At 35.8% G+C, this 18219-nt stretch overlaps 1 protein-coding gene across 1 annotated transcript; it reads right to left on the reverse strand.

The window, feature by feature from the left end:
• Nucleotides 1–556: 556 nt before the first annotated feature.
• Nucleotides 557–16631, reverse strand: LOC142336694 (chymotrypsin-like). Its single transcript, XM_075385606.1, has 4 exons — nt 16411–16631; nt 11466–11661; nt 6262–6355; nt 557–878 (listed from the first exon to the last, which is right to left on the reverse strand). Exons 1-4 carry the CDS (start codon nt 16480–16482, stop codon nt 557–559), a joined length of 684 nt encoding a protein of 227 aa, XP_075241721.1. The 5' UTR covers nt 16483–16631.
• Nucleotides 16632–18219: the final 1588 nt, after the last annotated feature.

Genomic DNA, 18219 nt, shown 5'->3' on the forward strand with positions numbered 1-18219 from the left:
TGAAAGTTATGTAAGAAATGCGCTGACAGCCGCCGAAAAATTATATTTTCAGCAGTTGGATCTTACATAACTATCCGCTTAATGTGCTGAAAAGTGCTAAAATTATGTAGGCAATGCGCTGAAAGTCGCTGAAAAAAAATTTTTTCAGCGAAATAATCTTACATTTTTATCCGCTTAATGTGCTGAAATTATGTAAGAAAAGGGTTGAGAAGTGCTGAAATTATGTAAGAAATGCGCTGACAGTCGCGGAAAAAATATGTTTCACCGGATTAATCTTACATAATTATCCGCTTAATGTGCTTAAAAGTGCTGAAATTATGTAAGAAAGGTGCTGAAAATTCAGCACTTTAAGCGGATAATTATGTAAGATTAATCCGCTGAAAAATATTTTTTTTTCAGCGGTTGTCAGCGAATTTCTTACATAAATTTTGACGAATTCCTCGACCCGGGAAATTTAGATTTCCTGCATTTAAAACCAAAAATGCCGAACAAACCGAGCTTACGACCATTTTTCACTTCGTTTTTGTTCGGTCGGTCTCCTGGACTAGGTTTTTTCTCAACTGTGATACACGAATGGAGGGGGAGGAGGGGGATTAATTTGTAACAAAACAAAACTTTCATCAAAAGGCTCCATCGATCCGCATTTAGTGTCTTCATCTTTGGCTTCCATCTGATAGGCGAGCTGGAGAAGCTTGGGAAACGTTGCTTCCCGCTTCGCTATGTTAGGAACCATCCGACCCATCACAATAATCGTGTATTTGTTCATTGAGCTTTTCTCCTCCAGTCCACAGAGCCGAATACTTGGCAGAACTAAGTTTTTTCTTTTCATGTCACATAACCTAATTAGAGCTATATCGTGCTTCAGCTCGCCGTCAATTCTAAACAACGAAAAGCAACCGGTTGAAATGACACTGGATTTATTTAAAAAGACATTCAATATTTTAATTTTCCTGACAAAACCCGGGTCGCATTAGCTAATATAAGCTTTCATGACAATTTTAAACAATGTCTTTTATTTCTTTCTATATTTTGAAAATCGAAAACAGCTCTCACTGAAACTGCTATAATAAAAAATTGATTTAACAACTTTTGTTTGCGAGTTAAAATAAAGCGTGTTTCATTGATATCATTGATTTGGCTTGTATTTTCTTAAACGTTCAAAATGTCTTTGAGCATTTGAAATTTCTATCGAAATGACGTTTTTTTAATAGTTTTGAGGTATTATTGCAACTCACAAAACACGCTCAATCCGTTGTTTTCTCTCTTCTGTTATTGTTATTGTGAGCTCTTGACTTTGATGTTTGGATGGGTTTTTCAAATGTGTTTAATTCCAAGGAAATTTTTGCTATTAAAATTGATAAATTTCAAGTATTATTGCACTGAAATCATGAATTCCTTGAGAGCTTCTCGCTGTTTACATTTGAGTCGTCCTCATTCTTTATTGTCAAGATTTGCTGTCAATAATACGTGAAGTTAATATTGTGATTTTCTTTATATGTTAATATTTACTCCCAACAACTCAAAAGAAGCAAGTGAGAGAAATCATATTTCAAATGCTCTCTCTCCAATGCGTTCAGATTGTAGAACGAAGTTTTGTTCCAACTCAAGTAAATTTAGTCACCTTTTATAAACGTCAGTTCAGACCTGGAGACGAGCCTGTAACGTTCACTGCCGAGCTTTATCGTAACACTTTTTACTTTGGAAGCTAATTTGAAAAAATGTCTGGCTAGCAAATCAATTTGGCGATAATCAAACTGAATTATAATCACCATAGGCAAATCATCACCGGAAAAAAATTTTTTTTGACCAATGATGAATTGCCACGTAATGATAATTTTTAAACAATGTCTTCGATAAGATCTTGGTAACCCAGGCTGAGGTTCAGACCCAAATTGAGCTATGATCAGACCCATCGAATGCACACCCGTGTGCTCCCAGACCGAAATTACGTGGTCTGGACAGCGGTTTGAGCGCACAAAAGTCTGAACGATGGCCTGATTTAGGTCTGAGCAGAGGTCATTTCGGTCTGATCAGAGGTCACTTCGGCCTGGAGGATGCGGATTCTGATCAGAGGTGGATTTGAGCGCAACTGAGTCTTATCAGAGGCCATGTCGAACGCACTTAAGTCTGAGATTTTTTTTGCTTTTTTCTAATCAGTAGGTAATAATATCGCTGCCACGAGCCAGAAAATGATATCTGTTCTGACCAGAGACTCATCTGCAGTCCCTTGCCTTCAATCAAATTAAGCAGGACAAAAGAGTCCAACCGCTAACAAGTGGTTGGTCCGTTTATAAATAAGAATAGCAACCGTTGATTCAGACGATTGTTATAAATACCTGTCAAACTTCATCTGTGGTGCCAGCAAATTTAAGCAATGGCATGCAAAGTTTTCAATTTAAAAGATTCTGTAAAACTATTATTTCACAAAAACGCCTACGATTTTGAATTTTATGCAATATTGCGTTGTGTTAGCATTTCATTTCGGGGCGGGTTGCTCAACGTCTGATATGAAAAGTAGCAATAAACTTGGGAAATTGATAAACTTGGAAATCGGTCATTTCGACTTTCCACGAACCCCTCTAATTGTAGCAATCAAATAGGTTGTGAGCTTTTGTCTCATTAGGGGTGAACAAGCCCTAAATCCCAAATTTACCTCATGCAAAAAAAACAGGAAACGTAATTATTGTTGGGATCTGGTTTTCTGCAGCAATAATTTTGGCCATCTTGACTGATAATTACTAGGTATAACACATCAATGTATTATGGCGTTGGCCTTACAGAAGACGAGCAAACCATACTGAATGAGACTCTCCTGATTAATTAGGATGAAGTAACTCTTCTCATCACAGGGACAAGATACCAAAAATAACTTTCATTGAGGTCGACATTTTTCGGGTCTATTCGTTCGCCTTTAATCCTTTTTAGTTGATATATTGAAAGACAGTCACAAGCGCAAGAAATTCAAACTATTTTCCAACATAACCCGACTTTCTGCACTCTACTGATTCTAGGCTTCACAAACTGATACGATGACGCGATCGTTCTACAATAGTGTTCAGTCTGACATAAACAAATTTACGATAAAAGAATTATAATTTTATGTTCTCATTTTGTGGGCTTGATTCTTATAAAACTTCTTTTCCGAGGTTTTCCGGCAATTTAAGCCCAAATTTTTTATTGTTCTTTTTTTAAACACCGAAAATATTTTGTGTGGGTCAGGACTTCGATACAAAAAATGCGTAGGTCTGAAAAAATCAACTGAAAAATAAGCAATCATATTTTAAAAAATACTATGAAGATTTCTGGTTCAATTAAAAACTGCGTTTTTATTTTTTATAGGGGTCGCAAGGGTTGCAATTAAGAAGAATGTTTGCTTCGGTACTTTTTTGATAAATTGTAGAAAAAATATACTTGAAAAGATTTTTTGCCTCCTTCCTGCTTCTTTGGTCCCTTAGGGGGACACACACACTCTCTCCCTCGCAAGTGAAATTTTTTTTTGTTGTTTCCATTTTTTTGTTAAATAACTCTGGTGGGTTGATTATGAAGTATTAGTTATCATTGATTTTCTTGGAAACTTTGTAGCCATAGAACTTCCATTTATGGAAACGTTTAGTGTTGATTGGTGTACTTTCAAGAGTGAAAATGTTGCGGTCCTTTAACGTTTGAATGTACGAAGTTGAAAGCCCTAAATCGAAAATTTTTGGGTATAGCTTTTTGTTGGCCCCACAAAAAATTGGGGCAAAAAATTGCCTGCTCGACGGGGTATGAAAAGGCTATGCACAAACTAAACGTGTTTAAAAAAGGATTAATATTACCTTTTTCAATAACGGTGTTTTGATTGACAAAGGGTAATATGACTCTTGGTCGAATCTGGACAATAGCTAGACCCAAATGTAATGCTGGACTTTTGCTGGAGCCATGATTTCCTTCTTTGGACTTGAAGTTACCAATAAAATAGTATATTAAACTCACGGCTATAAAAATTGTGATGGCAATGGGACCCAATTATCACTGATTCTTCTTGAGAACTTACAACATTCCAATTGTCCGTTTAGTTTGGTTATCCGCAATCCAGTGTTGATTGGTGTATGTTTGCATATTGATAGAAATATATAAACAACTGACAGTAACTCATGGCATTTTTGAAATTACCATGTTCGACCGAAAACTGTGATTTGTTGTACCACAATACCCGGCTCGATCAAAGCTTCTTATGTAAAGTCCACGATGGACCCGTGAAATGAGTCTAGCTCGACTTAAATCTCCCCACTATAGACTCCTAAACCCAGGTTGCCCACCGTAGACAAAACTTCGAAAACTTACTAAGACTTATAAGCTGCCGTAAAAAACTTACAAAACTTTGCACGGCACCGTATAAGGCCGTAATAAGTTTTCTACGGCACCGTAGCCAATTGATGTAATTACCAATTTGTAAATTCTAAAATCCTAAAATCGACTTTAAATCTACCGCTTATCTCATACAAGTCACTTTTTTCGTCACTTTATGGCACTGGGTATAACTTTTTAAACCTCTGAAAAATTACAAAACTTAGTACGGTGCCGTATAAGGCCGTATCAAGTTTTGTAATTTTTCTAAGATAATTTTTTCGAACTTTAATTTGCTCTGCAGGTAGGCCTGATGGTCAAAAAATTTGTGTCGAAACAGTTCGAAATTGCAAAAACCTGTTACGCCTCTTCCAAGGCCGTACCGAACTTTGGAAGTCTAATGATATCTTTTAGAGTTTATGTCATTGATCGAGCAGAAAAAGATTCAATCTTAAAAATCCATCAAAAGCGTCAAAGCTGAGATTTTGTTCCGAAGAAGACCAATGCTTACGTATTATGTCTCAACAATGATTAGCTCTAAAATGAAGTTCGAAAAAAAATTGAGGTTTATGTGAATCAGATAAAAGTAGCACTTGTTTTAACATGAAACTGTCAGTACCACTTAGATAGCTGGTAAATAATTTCCTAACTACAAGCGCACGGTTTATAAGAAGGAAAAGAAATATTAATGTGTTTGGTTTGCGTTCTGTTCAATTAAATCTGTTCTGGTTTCAGAAAAAAAATAAATCTGTTCTGGTTTCGTAGGAGTCCCACTTTTTGTGTGGGTCCAAGTGCAAAAGGAATTTTTAGTTTGGCTTGTATAGAAAAAAGTTCGTCTTTTAGTTGAGGTTTTTCGCTTATTTGAAAATTTTATTTTAAAACGTCTTTTTTTCCAATCGGGTCTTAGAGTTGTCGAATGCTAACGAAAAGCAACGTAGGAGTCCCACTTTTTGTTTGGGTCCAAGTGCAAAAAGAATTTTTAGTTTAGTTTGTGTAGAAAAAAGTTCGTCTTTTAGTTGAGGTTTTTCGCTTATTTGAAAATTTTATTTTAAAACGTCTTTTTTTCCAATCTGGTCCTAGAGTTGTCGAATGCTAACGAAAAGCAACGTAGGAGTCCCACTTTTTGTCTGGGTCAAAGTGCAAAATGAATTTTTAGTTTAGCTTGTTCTTAAAGTTGTTGGTTTTGGAGAGATCTTTTCGAGCTTAGTTTTTTTTAACTAGTGCTCTGCTCAATTCTCCTATAGCTTTTGTTTGTAACTCCGCCGTAGCCGGTCCCCAGCCCGGATGAGAAAGGAGGAGGGAAACACACACAGAACATACGGGAAAAGTCTCAAAAGGTCTGTTTTTCAACGTGACTGGAGCCTTTTCCGACAATTTTCCATGTATTATTTTATGTTAAAATTGTCTGTTTAGGAGAGAGCTTTTCGAGCCTAGTTTTTTTTATCTAGTGCTCTGCTCAATTCTCCTATAGCTTTAGTTTGTAACTCCGCCGTAGCCGGTCCCCAGCCCGGATGAGAAAGGAGGAGGGAAACACACCCAGAACATACTGGGAAAGTCTCAAAAAGTCAGTTTTTGAAGTTGACTGGAGCCTTTTCCGACAATTTTCCAGCTTATATTTTACCTTAAAAACCTTATTAATCTTGGTAAGGCCTTAGTACGGCACCTTATTGATCTTGATACGGCCTTAATACGGTAACTTAGAAAACTTATTACGGCCGTATTACGGACCGTAGTCAACTTTACAAGATCTTAGTACGGTTTTCATTCAAGACTTATACGGTGCCGTACTACGGCCTTACCAAGTTTTCCAACCTCGGCCAACCTGGGAAGGCTCATTTCATAAATTGAGATCTAAACTAGGACTCCAACGCCGACTTCAGACGATTCACAAAAGTGAACTTGGCAATTGTGTCTGCAATAATAATGACGTCTTACCTGTAGAATCTATGAGTTACATATGGGGGACTTCTGTAAAGCTGCATTGAGCCATCTTCTGAAGAGAAGTTGCTGACTGCCACGGTGAGGTTTTCTGAAGTTCGAAAAAGAAATTGAAGTCGGCAAAATTGCTTTTATTTTCCTTCTGCTATTTGAAAAAGCCGCCCTCTTGAATATGCTACGCACACTGCATGTAAAAATTATGTACATCGGAATTAATACCCCACTGATAGCATTCAAGATAAACCAAATGAACTTTGCGAGATGAATTAACCAATTGAGTTCAATTAAAAACAGTTAAACAAATGGCTATTAAAATTGAGTATTTTTGATGAAAGCCTTTGAAAAGTGGGAAAAACTATACGCCTCCTTCAGGCTATTACACGTTCAAGAGAGATTATAATCAAATTTTTGCTACAGCATGGCTATTTATGTTAAATATATATCCGTTGAGAAATAAAGCTTCAGCTAAACGCTTATTTTTCTTGCAATTTTTTTAAATTTTGAACATTTAGACATCAAAGAGGTCACGAAATAATTTTTTACCAGTTTGTTTAAAACATTTGATAATAATCAACAACAGTACATCAAAAGATTAAAAAGAACAAACCAATCTTCGGAAAGAGAAATGATTGATTGATGAAAACTACTCCAACAGGATTCGTTTCTTTTCATTTCTTGTTGAAAATTATCATTCAAATTGAGCTTTTAATATATTAAATTGATATAAAAATTGGTCGAGAACGGATGGTTAACTTGGTAGAACTTACAAGTTTCTTTCATGTTCTTAAAAAGAGATTGATCACTTTACAATTATTTCTGCAAAAATCTTACAAGTTATTTTAAGTTTAACATAAAGCTTGCAAGTTCTTACACGTTTACCATCCGGCTTACAAAATCTTAGTGTTTTTCTTTTGTACAAGACACCCCAGGTATACGAGATATCCTATCATACAATGAATTTTATCTTTTCAAAGTCTTCAAGTTTTCTAATTGACATTGCGAGTTTTTGACTACATAAACGTTTCGCCGAAATTGAAGCATAGTATTTGAAGCATAGCTTTATTTGTAGTACAACACCAGGTGAATATCCAAAATTCAAAAGTAATTCTCCTAACAGCCGTAAGAATTGTAACAGCTAAATCTCAAAGTTGGCAGCTGGTGAAAAAAATGACTAAAAGAATAGCGAGAAAAATAAAAGCTGTTTTTTACTGATTGTAAGATTCTGAATTTTGGTTAGGGTGCCTATCACAGGAAAACGATAGCGCCCAGATCTCACAATTCGAAAGGTTTTAGTTTGGTGGTTCGTCTTCTTCTTAACAACAATAGATTTCCCGTACTCTGCTCTTGACTGTTCAAAAGTGTCGATGATAAAACACCTAAACTAATTACAATAACTCAATAAGCATCAGGTAACATGCGCTACGACAATCAAAATAACTACTACTATAACTAATTCTAACACAAGCAACCAAAAGCTTGGAACAATAACTAACTAAGTTATTTCTGAATCCAACTCAACAGTAATACGGATTGCCGCTTATACGCAAACGCAATCAAAACAGCTGGAATTACCCTCAGCTAATAACAGACTGATGAACCACAGTCTAACAACAACAATAATCCCGAGCTTCTCGCTCAATCAGGCAAACTCTGCCAAATAACTATAACTAATTCGAGCCGCTTGCTCAACCAAATAGCGCAAGTTCCAGAGCCTCTCGCTCACTTGCAACAGCAATCGGTGCTCAATAATGTAACCGAACTGCAAAGACTACTGCAAAGACTAATCAAATCAGGCAAACTTAGCCAAATAACTCTAATTCTATAACAGCGACTATTCAGAGCATCGCGCTTAATCGCTCCGGCAAAGTTAACGCAACAACGCTCAATAATGATTCACGGAGCCTCTCGCTCAAAAGTACCGGCAAATTATGCCAAACAATCGATAATTAACTCGTTCGCGATTTGCAACTTCTGCGCTGCGCTTATAGTGTAAGCCGCTTTTATACTGAGCCGAGCAAACAGTTTGTTTACTGAAACCAAATAACCGTCATTATTACCCCACGTTTTCCACCTGCTATAATGCTATTGGCTACTTTGTTTACCTTCCGTCATACCAATGCCGTAAAAACGCAAAGTGTCGAATACCAAACTTATTTAAAAGATATCAGCCAAGATGGCCGCCAAATATACGTATATGCGAATTCCGGATTTTTCGGATCTTACAAGCGATTTGTTTACATAGGGGGACTCCTAGGGTACCGTCCGCGCGTCCACCTAACCGCAGTCGGGTTACAGTCCGGTTGCGTCGTACGTCCGTAACAAACAAAAAGTTCAAAATGGCCGACAAGTCAACTTATACTTAGTTACCTATTAAATATGTGTTTCCGGGTCTTTTGTTTACATAAGGCGGTTTCTGGTGTATGGTTTGTATTCTACTGAATCAGGCGTAGGCTCAGGGCCTTCTTGCACCCTAGTATGACTAGCGTTCATTAAACTCAAAATTTGCGAATTTCGGATTTTTCCCCAAAATTATCACTTTTTCCCCTCATAAGTGTTAATAGCTCCGGACTGGGTAGAGCTGGCACCACCAATCCTGGTTTGTGAATAGCTTAGGGGTGCCCTAGGGTGATGGTGATCCCAGCTTGGTTCAGCCATATTGGCTTCAAAAATCGGGGGGGTGTACAGATTTTCGGTCCCAACTTGTAAAAATTTTCAGATTTGGCGAAAATCGGGAATTTGGTAAAACTCTAATTTCTTTCAGTTATAATGGATGTCAGTGACTACTAACGGTTTTTTCGTTGCAACAAGCTACTCGCGGATTACAGCAAGCTAGTATTCAGTATAGAACGCAATTTCATATAAATCCCCGTAAAATGCATTGAGGTCAGTAATACGCTATAATTGGTTTATGAACTTCAGCTACTTAGCAGTGGCTTTTTATATGCTCTTATTTGACCTCATGAGAGCTGGGATACCTACATATAAATCACGCAAGAGATTGAAAGAGATGGCTTAACCTCTTTACAGAGACTTTCATGATAACAGTTCTGAGAGTTCTGAGAGTTCAAGGTAACAGTTCTAACAAAATTACTTCACTTTCCGTTTCTCGTTAAAATCATTACTGAACCTAATCTACTTGGTAGCTCGTTCCCCGTCTAGAGCTGAATGTTCTCTTAATGGTTGTCCAGTGTTCGCAGCTGTTATATTGTCTCTAGTTGCATTACTTAATTGTCCGTTCAACTAAAAAAAAATGTTTCACAACTAAAATTCTAATAGTTGTGGTCTCAGCCTATTGGTTACGATTTTACACTGATCCTACTTTATGCTGATAAGAAACGGTGAACACTGTTAACTTAGTTTTAAAAAAGTGAAATATGTCAGAAATTCAATTTTTGCTTTAAAAATTTGTATGAATTTATTACTTCAAGCACTTGTATTTTGTCTACATTTTAAATTAGATATAGAAAGTGAACTAGAAAAAAACCAGAGCGAGTGAGCAGGGCACCGGAACGAACTTGAGAGAGGCTAGACATCGGACTTTCAAAATCTTACTTTCTTACAAGTAAAGCATTCTGGTCGTACTTTTTTGGAAAATTATAGGATCTGATAAGATAATAGTATCTATCCCGTCTCTACTCGGGACACGATAGAACTCAAAAACTCCGTACTCTTTTAAAGTTCAAGTATGATTACCAATTTAAATTTCTACATAGCTATAAGTCATCCACATTCCTTTTATGACGAAAAAAAAATTAAAAAGAACACAATACGATTTTATACAGATAGGGAAAATTTATTCAGTTGCAGCAGGCTTTTAAACTTGCTCAGATACTAACCCAGACCTAACGCCAAGTCAATTTCAGGACTGGGCAAGTCCAAATCCAAATCTTATTTCATTGCTGATTCAGAACTATGATCATGTCACTTTTAACACTTGGCTGTCTAAATCCAAGTCTGGGCTGAGACTTGGCAAGTTTAATCCAAGTCTGATTTAAGACTTGGCAAGTCTAAATCCATGTCTGATTTAAGACTTGGCAAGTCTAATCCAAGTCTGATTTAAGACTTGGCAATTCAAAATCCAAGTCTGATTTAAGACTTTACAATTCTAAATCCAAGTCTCGGCAAGTCGAAATTGGGTCCGGAAACGTCAAAATTAGCCTAAAAAACGTCGAAAAAATAGCCAAAGAAAACGTCAAAAATAGCCAGGGAAACGTCAAAAACAGACAAAAAAAAACGTTAAAAAAAGCCGAAAAAAACGTCTAAAATAGACGGAGAAATGTCAAAAATAGCCGCAAAAAACAACAGAAATGGCTGAAAACGGCCCATAACTACCTGAAAACTCAAAAATACAGCCTACTCTGACCCCCCGGGGTGCTAATTGATAGTACTGAAAGGGTTTGGGGTGCTTTGAAACCACCCCGGTAAAGTGACTATAAATCAACTCAGAAAACGTGGCAGGTGACCAAATTTTTCGAACTTCGAAATTTTCACTCGAAATTTTTTGAAAAGTTGGTTTTGACTTGGGAATCAACTTCCAAGTGTTATCCAAATCTTGGTTAGGACTTTCCAGACTTTTAAGACTTGTATTTTGACTTGCCCAGTACTGGGAAACAAAATAAGACTTGCAATTAGGCTTGAACAGTACTGATATAGACTTGGAGTTCGGTCCGGGAAGCTGCAGCCTGAAATTGTTCATACTAGAAATTAATTAAATAGTTGTTTTATTTTCTGCATATTGAAGATAGTTAGATCAACTGAGAATAGAAAAACTGGTAATCAGATAAGTTGTATGAATTTGTGAAGACCGGTATGAGCAGTTTGATTCCGTAATATTTCCTCCAGAAATCGGAAAAATTAAGGTTTTTCAGTGATCCATTCACTTCTTCAACGTATCCAATGGATCCAACGATTTTCCCTTTTTTCCAATGGTACCACTTTTGTATTTCTCCTCAAAAATATATCGATCAGCCAAAATTGGCTCCACAAAGAAGACGGGCTTGCATAAAATTCATACCCCACGAAAAATTTTGGAGGGTGGAAGTATAAACTGAAAACTTGATTATGTTTGATTCAGGAACCGATGTGGAAAAATAACGAACATTCAGGAACAATTTTTTCAAATAATAAAATTTATTTAACAACTCTAACATGTTAAGAAAACTAAAAAAAATTGTGAAAATTTAACAAACATTTATTCTTACCAACACCATCCAAACAATGAGCAGCTGTTAAAATGTATGTCAGGTCAATAACAGAGCCTCCACAAACATATTCTTCGTGACCATCACGACTCACATTCATTATTTGAACGAAATATCCAAAAGGCGGCGAAATTACACCTCCAATAATTCGGCTCGTTAAATCCTCTTCGTTCGATAAGGTTTGAAATTGGAAATCCTGAGAAAACAAATTTAAAAAAAAATATGAATGAAAACTATTTTAAAACGTATGTAAACACTCAAGCAAATTATGCAGCACTTGCAGAGCTTGAAGCTTTTTTTCTACAATTAAAAACAAACGATTTCTTTGTTGTTGACACTGAACAAGACAACTATTAAAATCTTATGAAGAAAAATAGGATCATCCAAAATCACTGCAGGGTAAAATGAAAAGGAACATATTTTTTTAATTAAAGTTTTTAGATAAAATTTGATTAATTCAGTCATCCAAATATTCATCTAGAAACTGAAAACTGAAAAAACCAAAAGCGAGAAATTTCTACGTCATCGTCATAGCAGCAAATTTCAAAACTAATAAGTTCATTTTTGCTCCCGAACCTTATCCAAGAAACTTTGGCAAAATATGTAAGATATTCGGTAACTAGCGATGACAAGTTAATTAATTCCCTGACAAATTTTTTCGTAAATTTGGAATGAAAGCGTTGAAACTAAAATAACAATGTGCAAAACTTTCAAACTTAAAACTTTCAACGCTAGTTAAAGCTTACCTTAGATAATATTTGCGTTTTAAGCATAGATCTTACAAAAATTCAGCGTTTCTAAGCCTAGATATTACATAATTTTAGCGTTTCAAAAAGTATATTTTACGTAAGTTTAGCGTTTCTACGCGTTGCCTCTGCATAGTTTGAAAGCTTTGACCTGAACCTCTTCGACTTGCTTGTCGCCTCTTCTGTCACCGTAACACAATACCTTTGAAAATTGAATCCTAACGTCACCTATGTTAATTTGCGGTGCATGCGTTGAATTTTGATATAACTGAGATGTTAGCTTCAGCAGAGAACGAAATGTGTCTAGATGTTGTCTCAATACCATGACGCTTTGGGCCTCCTTCTCTCGTATTATTTTTTCTTTTTTAAAGCACATTTCAGACGTAAAAAGGGCACAATCAACGACAGCGGTTATGACATACAACAAGAAGAACAAAAAAGAGGCAAAACGTATTTGTTTTCTAATAAAAACGATAACTACGTTAAAAACGTTAAAAAGTTTAAAAAAGAAGCAAAATTTCATTGACAAATTGATAATAATTTTTGAAATATTCACTCTTAAAAAGCCAATGGGAATCAACAGGAGGCTTTAGATTGGTTCACTTTTATTTCTTTACGAAGCCAATTGCACCTTTGAAGCTGAACTTTAAAACTGATCTTTGTTTGACGAGTGATATATCTGACGGTTGTATAGCATTTCCCTGGCGCATAACAGGGTGGCTTGGAACGAGTCCGTAGGAGAGATACAGTAGACTAAAACAGATGAAGTGGATTTGCCCGACGAGAAGACCATCAGATGTGCGTTGGCAGTCCGGTCAGGGTGACAGAAGTTATCACTTCAAGCAACAGATGAAAGATGTCAACAGTTGATGAAAAGAGTTGACTTCACTCTACAAACCATCCCCTATAGCCATTTTAGTACCTTTTTTTCATAGAAGTTCTTGTGTTTAACCTCTGGTCCAACGAGTACTATAATCAGTTTCAAAGATTTACTTTTGTCTTGTCTCATTGATCTTGAAGCAAACAAGTTGGAGTCTCAAAAATTGAGTGGCAATCTGATTCAAAAGGCAGCTGTTGATCAGTTGCGAGAGTACCAGTACCTGTTTACAGAAAATTGCGTTTCTTATTAGCTACGACCGGTGCGCAGAACCGAATGGTCACTTTTTCATAAACAGTATCCGTGGAAAACACTTAAAAAGGTAAGACGAACCAAAATAATTGAGCTTATTTAGTTATCGAGACAATGCTTAAGTGGTAGTTCTGATGAGAGGGCCACAGTAAGCGACGGCAATTTTGCTTGTTCAACTAACCAATTTGATGTCGTACCAAGAGCAGCACTGACTTATATATTTAATTGTGTTTTCTGTGGTTTTTATTACAACAGGGACCACTGAACAGAGATCCCACTCTCATTTTATAATTAGGGCAAAAATTTGTTGGTTTTGGAGTCAGTTACTATAAATTGATAAACCTGCTGCTGCATTATAGCTTCAAAGTACAGCTGATGCTCACTTTGTAATTGATGATGCTTCAGAAAATAGTATGACAGACAAAATATTGGAGAAGATATAAAAGTTTGTGTCTGAAGAAACAGTAAATTGGCTTGAGCCTGGCTGTTTCAGCCAAACAGAAGAAATATCGAACAAGGGCAGTAGTAAAAAAAGAAAGAGAAACAAAAAATTAGCAAATGTTTGAGAGAAAAGTAGTTTGAAAGGGAGGAGTTTCACAAAGTGTCACCGTCTCTTCAGTTTTTTTTCTTCCAAATTTGCTTATTTGGCGGCAGCAATTATGATATCTAGTAATGCTGCTATGTCAATTTTTAGGCAGCAGACAAAATGTCTACGAGAAAAAAGTTGTAAGGAAGTTCATTGAAAACACTGCTTAATTTTTAACTAGCATTTAACCTCAAAAATTCTCCAATTTGCTGCAACATTAATTAACTCTAATGCGATTAGAGGTTATGCAGACAACTTACTAATAAGCGGTTGAAAAGTTGCAGCCGCTAATATAGATTTGGAAAATCCGACTATTATTACAAAATGTTGAAAACAAAAATGATAGAACTTCAGTTTTGAAAACTGGCTTCCTAGACGTTGTTAGTAGAACTGCTGACTTGTAATGCAACACAATTCGACGAAACGGATATATATGGAACAAAAACTGGTGGACGTAGCAGTTGACCGTTTGCACTACTGATTTTGAGAGGGGGCGCTCTTTAATAGTGATAAGTTTTTATCAGGTCCTTAAGTCAGCATAATCAAAGTTTATATGGTGATGGTACCTGCCGCGGGGCAAGTTTCTTAGTTGTCACATTTAAAAAAATTTCGTGGATACGCTGGGGGACTTCAAGCTTTCACACAAGACTAACATCTTGAGCTGAGATGTTAACCAATCAATTGGTAGCGTCAGAAGCATGACATTGTTTTGTGTATTTTCACATAATCGTAAAAAATTCAGAAATATATAAAGAGGGCATTCAGGTCACTTGGCTGATTTTTGAAGTCTTAGCAAACTTTAAGTAAGAAAGTCTTAACTAAATTAGTCCAAATTTGCGAAGTGAACAATATCCCTTGCTTAGCCTTTATTGTGCGTTCAAGCTTGATAGGTTACCAAACAGTAGAACCATGACATCGCTACAACAACGTGACAGCAATGCTATAGTTAACGAGTTGACCTGTAAAGAAGTTGTGATAACAAAAACAATTTTGAGGGACTTGATCCAATTTAAGAAAAAAAATGCTGGAGAACCGCGATTAGATCAAAGACTCTGTTTATAGATAACTTAAGCAATTCATTTGTAGGGAGATTTTGTTGTTGTCGATCGAAAACAGTAGCTCTCAGTTGAATATCTTTGGTTGAAAAGACAAAATATTAAGCCAAGTTTTATAATAAAACTATTGTTGAATATTGAATTCTTTGGCTGTCTTTTACGTTTCTTGTTTACATATTTGATGGTTTTTGGTTACCCGAAAGAAATCATTATTTCATTTTGATTTTCCAACAGGCGGCAAAAGCATTGTGATGAAAAAATAACCGTCCTACGGAAATGCGAGAGTCGTCAAACCACATTTCAAATTGTTATAGAGTTTTTGGCGCAAGATCTTCCGCAGCTAGTCAACCTAAGTGAAATAGAAAATTTAACACCATTTGCAAAAATTTTTGGGCATGTTTCCTACGAACACAAGTACTATTTTGGACATTATATGCAAGAAACCATATAGGATCTTGGATTTCGTTTCCACGATTGATAAGCAGTCGACGATTTTGACGTAATGTTTCGCTCCTTACAGGAGGTTTCTGACCAAGCGATCAAAGATTTCCTTGCAAGAGTTTTTTGTTCTGGGTTTCTTATTTCCAATCAAAAAGTCTCAAAATTTGAAAAAAGAATGATGAACAAAATTTTATTAATGCTCTCTATAGGCCGTTAATATGTATGGTCTCGGAGGTTTGTTCTAGGAGATCACCTTACTTTTCCCAACGTTTCTAGAAAACAGTCTTTTCCCGCTTTGATTGTGGTTACATTGTAAACCTAGGCCTTTTAGAGATAAAAAGCCAATCGTAAACTTTTTGTCTGCTTTATTTCATATAAGTATCGCTAAGTATATGGCGTTTAAGACAGCATTAGGAAAACGCCAAAAGTAATTATTGCAATGAACGCAAGCAATAAAGGCTGTCAAAAAGACACTATTCGAGACGATGTTAATTTTTCTATTGAGGGCTGGATATTGTATGTACGAATCTACGAAACCATGCGCCTATATGTTTATTTATCATAGATATGGTTTCAATGAAAGCGAGAGGTTGCCTGAGATAGGTATCAGATTGATTTTGATACCATAATCTTACCATTCAGTGTCATCATAAAAACAGCGCTGCCATTTATCGACACTTTTTATACGAAAGACAATTGTGGTGTTTTTTTTATCCCATTGATGATGAAACCATGAGTATTACTACTAACAATGTTATCTAATATTGTTTAATTTGGGCCCTATCAAGCTTACTATTTTTTGACGAGATCTTTGCCGATGGAAAATAAATAAAACAGCCTGGGATCGTAATCTGGACAACTCTCCGGCCGGAGTTGGAACAAATATTCTAGAACAAATATTACATAACTGTATTATCAAAGTTTAGAACCAATCTTTCCATCGGGAATCCAAAATGCATAATTACTATTAAAGCAAATAACATCTTACTGCTTTTTCTCGGCCAGTTGTTGGGCTATTTCCAGTCAAGCATATTACACCAAGAAGTACAAAACGAAACATGACCGCGTTTTAAGGTAACTTATTTTTATTCACAAAGGTATAATAGTTCAACGGAGTCATCCATTGAAACAATATAAACAGGACAAAATAACGATCAGCAAAACAATAAAGGAATCAACTGCATTTAAATTGATTCAGCTTAGTAAACACTTTTTGTTCTTGCTGGTTGTTTTAACAAACCGGGTTATCTTGAAATTCATAACAGTTATAGCATCTGTACGCTATGCTATCGATATAACAGCATCACAACTGCAACTATTACCACAATGAAGATAGTTCCACTTTTTTGGTCAGAGATTTTTCAGGTCTCTGAAATCCGCATCGTAGAATCAAATCCATACCAAAGTTCTTAAAAAACGCTTTTTAACAAAATTAAAGAGTCATTTCCTTTTAACCCATGTTCTGCAATGTTGGGTAACTTTTCGGAAAGGTTGCCCATATAGTTGTTGCCAATTGCTGATTTTTGACCATTTTGTGGCTGTCTCCAGCCGTGTGAATCAAAATTGAATCAATTGGAGATGTTCTCGAAGATGCAGATGAACATACACCAGCTGAAAAAGTTATAGGTCCCATGTTGTTCTTTAGACGTTTCATAGTCCACACCCGGAGTAATCACCCAGTATTTGTAGGCGGTACTTTTATTTTTAGGTGTTTTCTTATTCTGTATAGGAACTTTTTAAAAAATAAAATAGTTTTTTAGAAAAACTGTTAAAATTTCTATCATATATTCCAATTTGTTGAAATCTAACCATTCGATGGAGTTATCGATTCAGTACTTGATTACTGTGACTCTCCTATCCTTTTAACATATTATTCGAACAAACTGATACTTCAAGGAATAAAACAAAAATTTTTGAATAAATTCGATACTTTTTTAGCACTCATTAATCGAAATGGCATTGATAATACGTGAACAAGAGTAAGCGGAAAACTTTGAAAGAAATGTGCTGAATGTCTGGAAATTATGTACGAAATCTGCTGAATCTGTTGGAAGTCTAGTTTTATGTGCTGAATACGCTGAATAAAATATTTTTAGCGTGTGTCAACACATCTCTTACAAATTTCAGCACATTTTTCAGCGCGTCTCTTACTTAATTTTAGCCATTCCAAAATCCCGAGTTCAGCACTTTCAGCGCATTCTTTGCATAAATTCAGAACATCGCTTAAACAAATGCAGCACATATTTCAACACATACCTTAAATAAATTCAACGCTTCAAATTTTCAGTTCAATTTTTACATACTTTCAGCACTTCAGAAAGAAAGTGTTTCGGTGCTTTCACCACATTCTTTACAAGAACTCGGTATTTTTCTTACCAAAATTCAACATTTTTCAACATATTCCTTACATAAGTTTAACACTTGGAAAATTTTGCACAATTCATACATAATTTTAGCATTCCTGAAAAATAGAAAATTTAACCGCTTTCAGAGCGCTCCTTAAAAAATTTACATGCAAGTTTATTTGGCTCACTATTAAACATAAGGTACTCAGCATGTACACTCTTTCATCTTTTGCAATTCTGAAGAGCCACAAATCATTCAAAAATTTGCGTATTCATTTTTTGGCACGGAGAGCCACTGAGAGAGTCAAAATTTCAGCACAAATAACACAAAGAAGACCAGTACATATAAACTACCTGGTTTCATACAGTTAAGCAACGTTGCGTTATAATCCAGTGGCGATCAATGCTTTATCATAAGAGTTAACAAAATTCTTACATCTTTTGGCAGTTTT

This window comes from Convolutriloba macropyga, chromosome 3 (assembly GCF_964194025.1).
Source record: "Convolutriloba macropyga chromosome 3, txConMacr16.3, whole genome shotgun sequence".
NCBI classification, from domain to species: Eukaryota; Metazoa; Xenacoelomorpha; order Acoela; family Convolutidae; genus Convolutriloba; species Convolutriloba macropyga.

Coding starts and splice junctions, on each gene's coding strand:
- LOC142336694 (XM_075385606.1), bottom strand. CDS start 16,482: ATGTTTCGTTTTGTACTTCTTGGTGTAATATGCTTGACTGGAAATAGC. Junction 11,662..16,410: donor CAACTGGCCGAGAAAAAGCA/GTAAGATGTTAT, acceptor TTGTTTTCTCAG/GATTTCCAATTTCAAACCTT. Junction 6,356..11,465: donor TCATTGTTTGGATGGTGTTG/GTAAGAATAAAT, acceptor TTCGAACTTCAG/AAAACCTCACCGTGGCAGTC.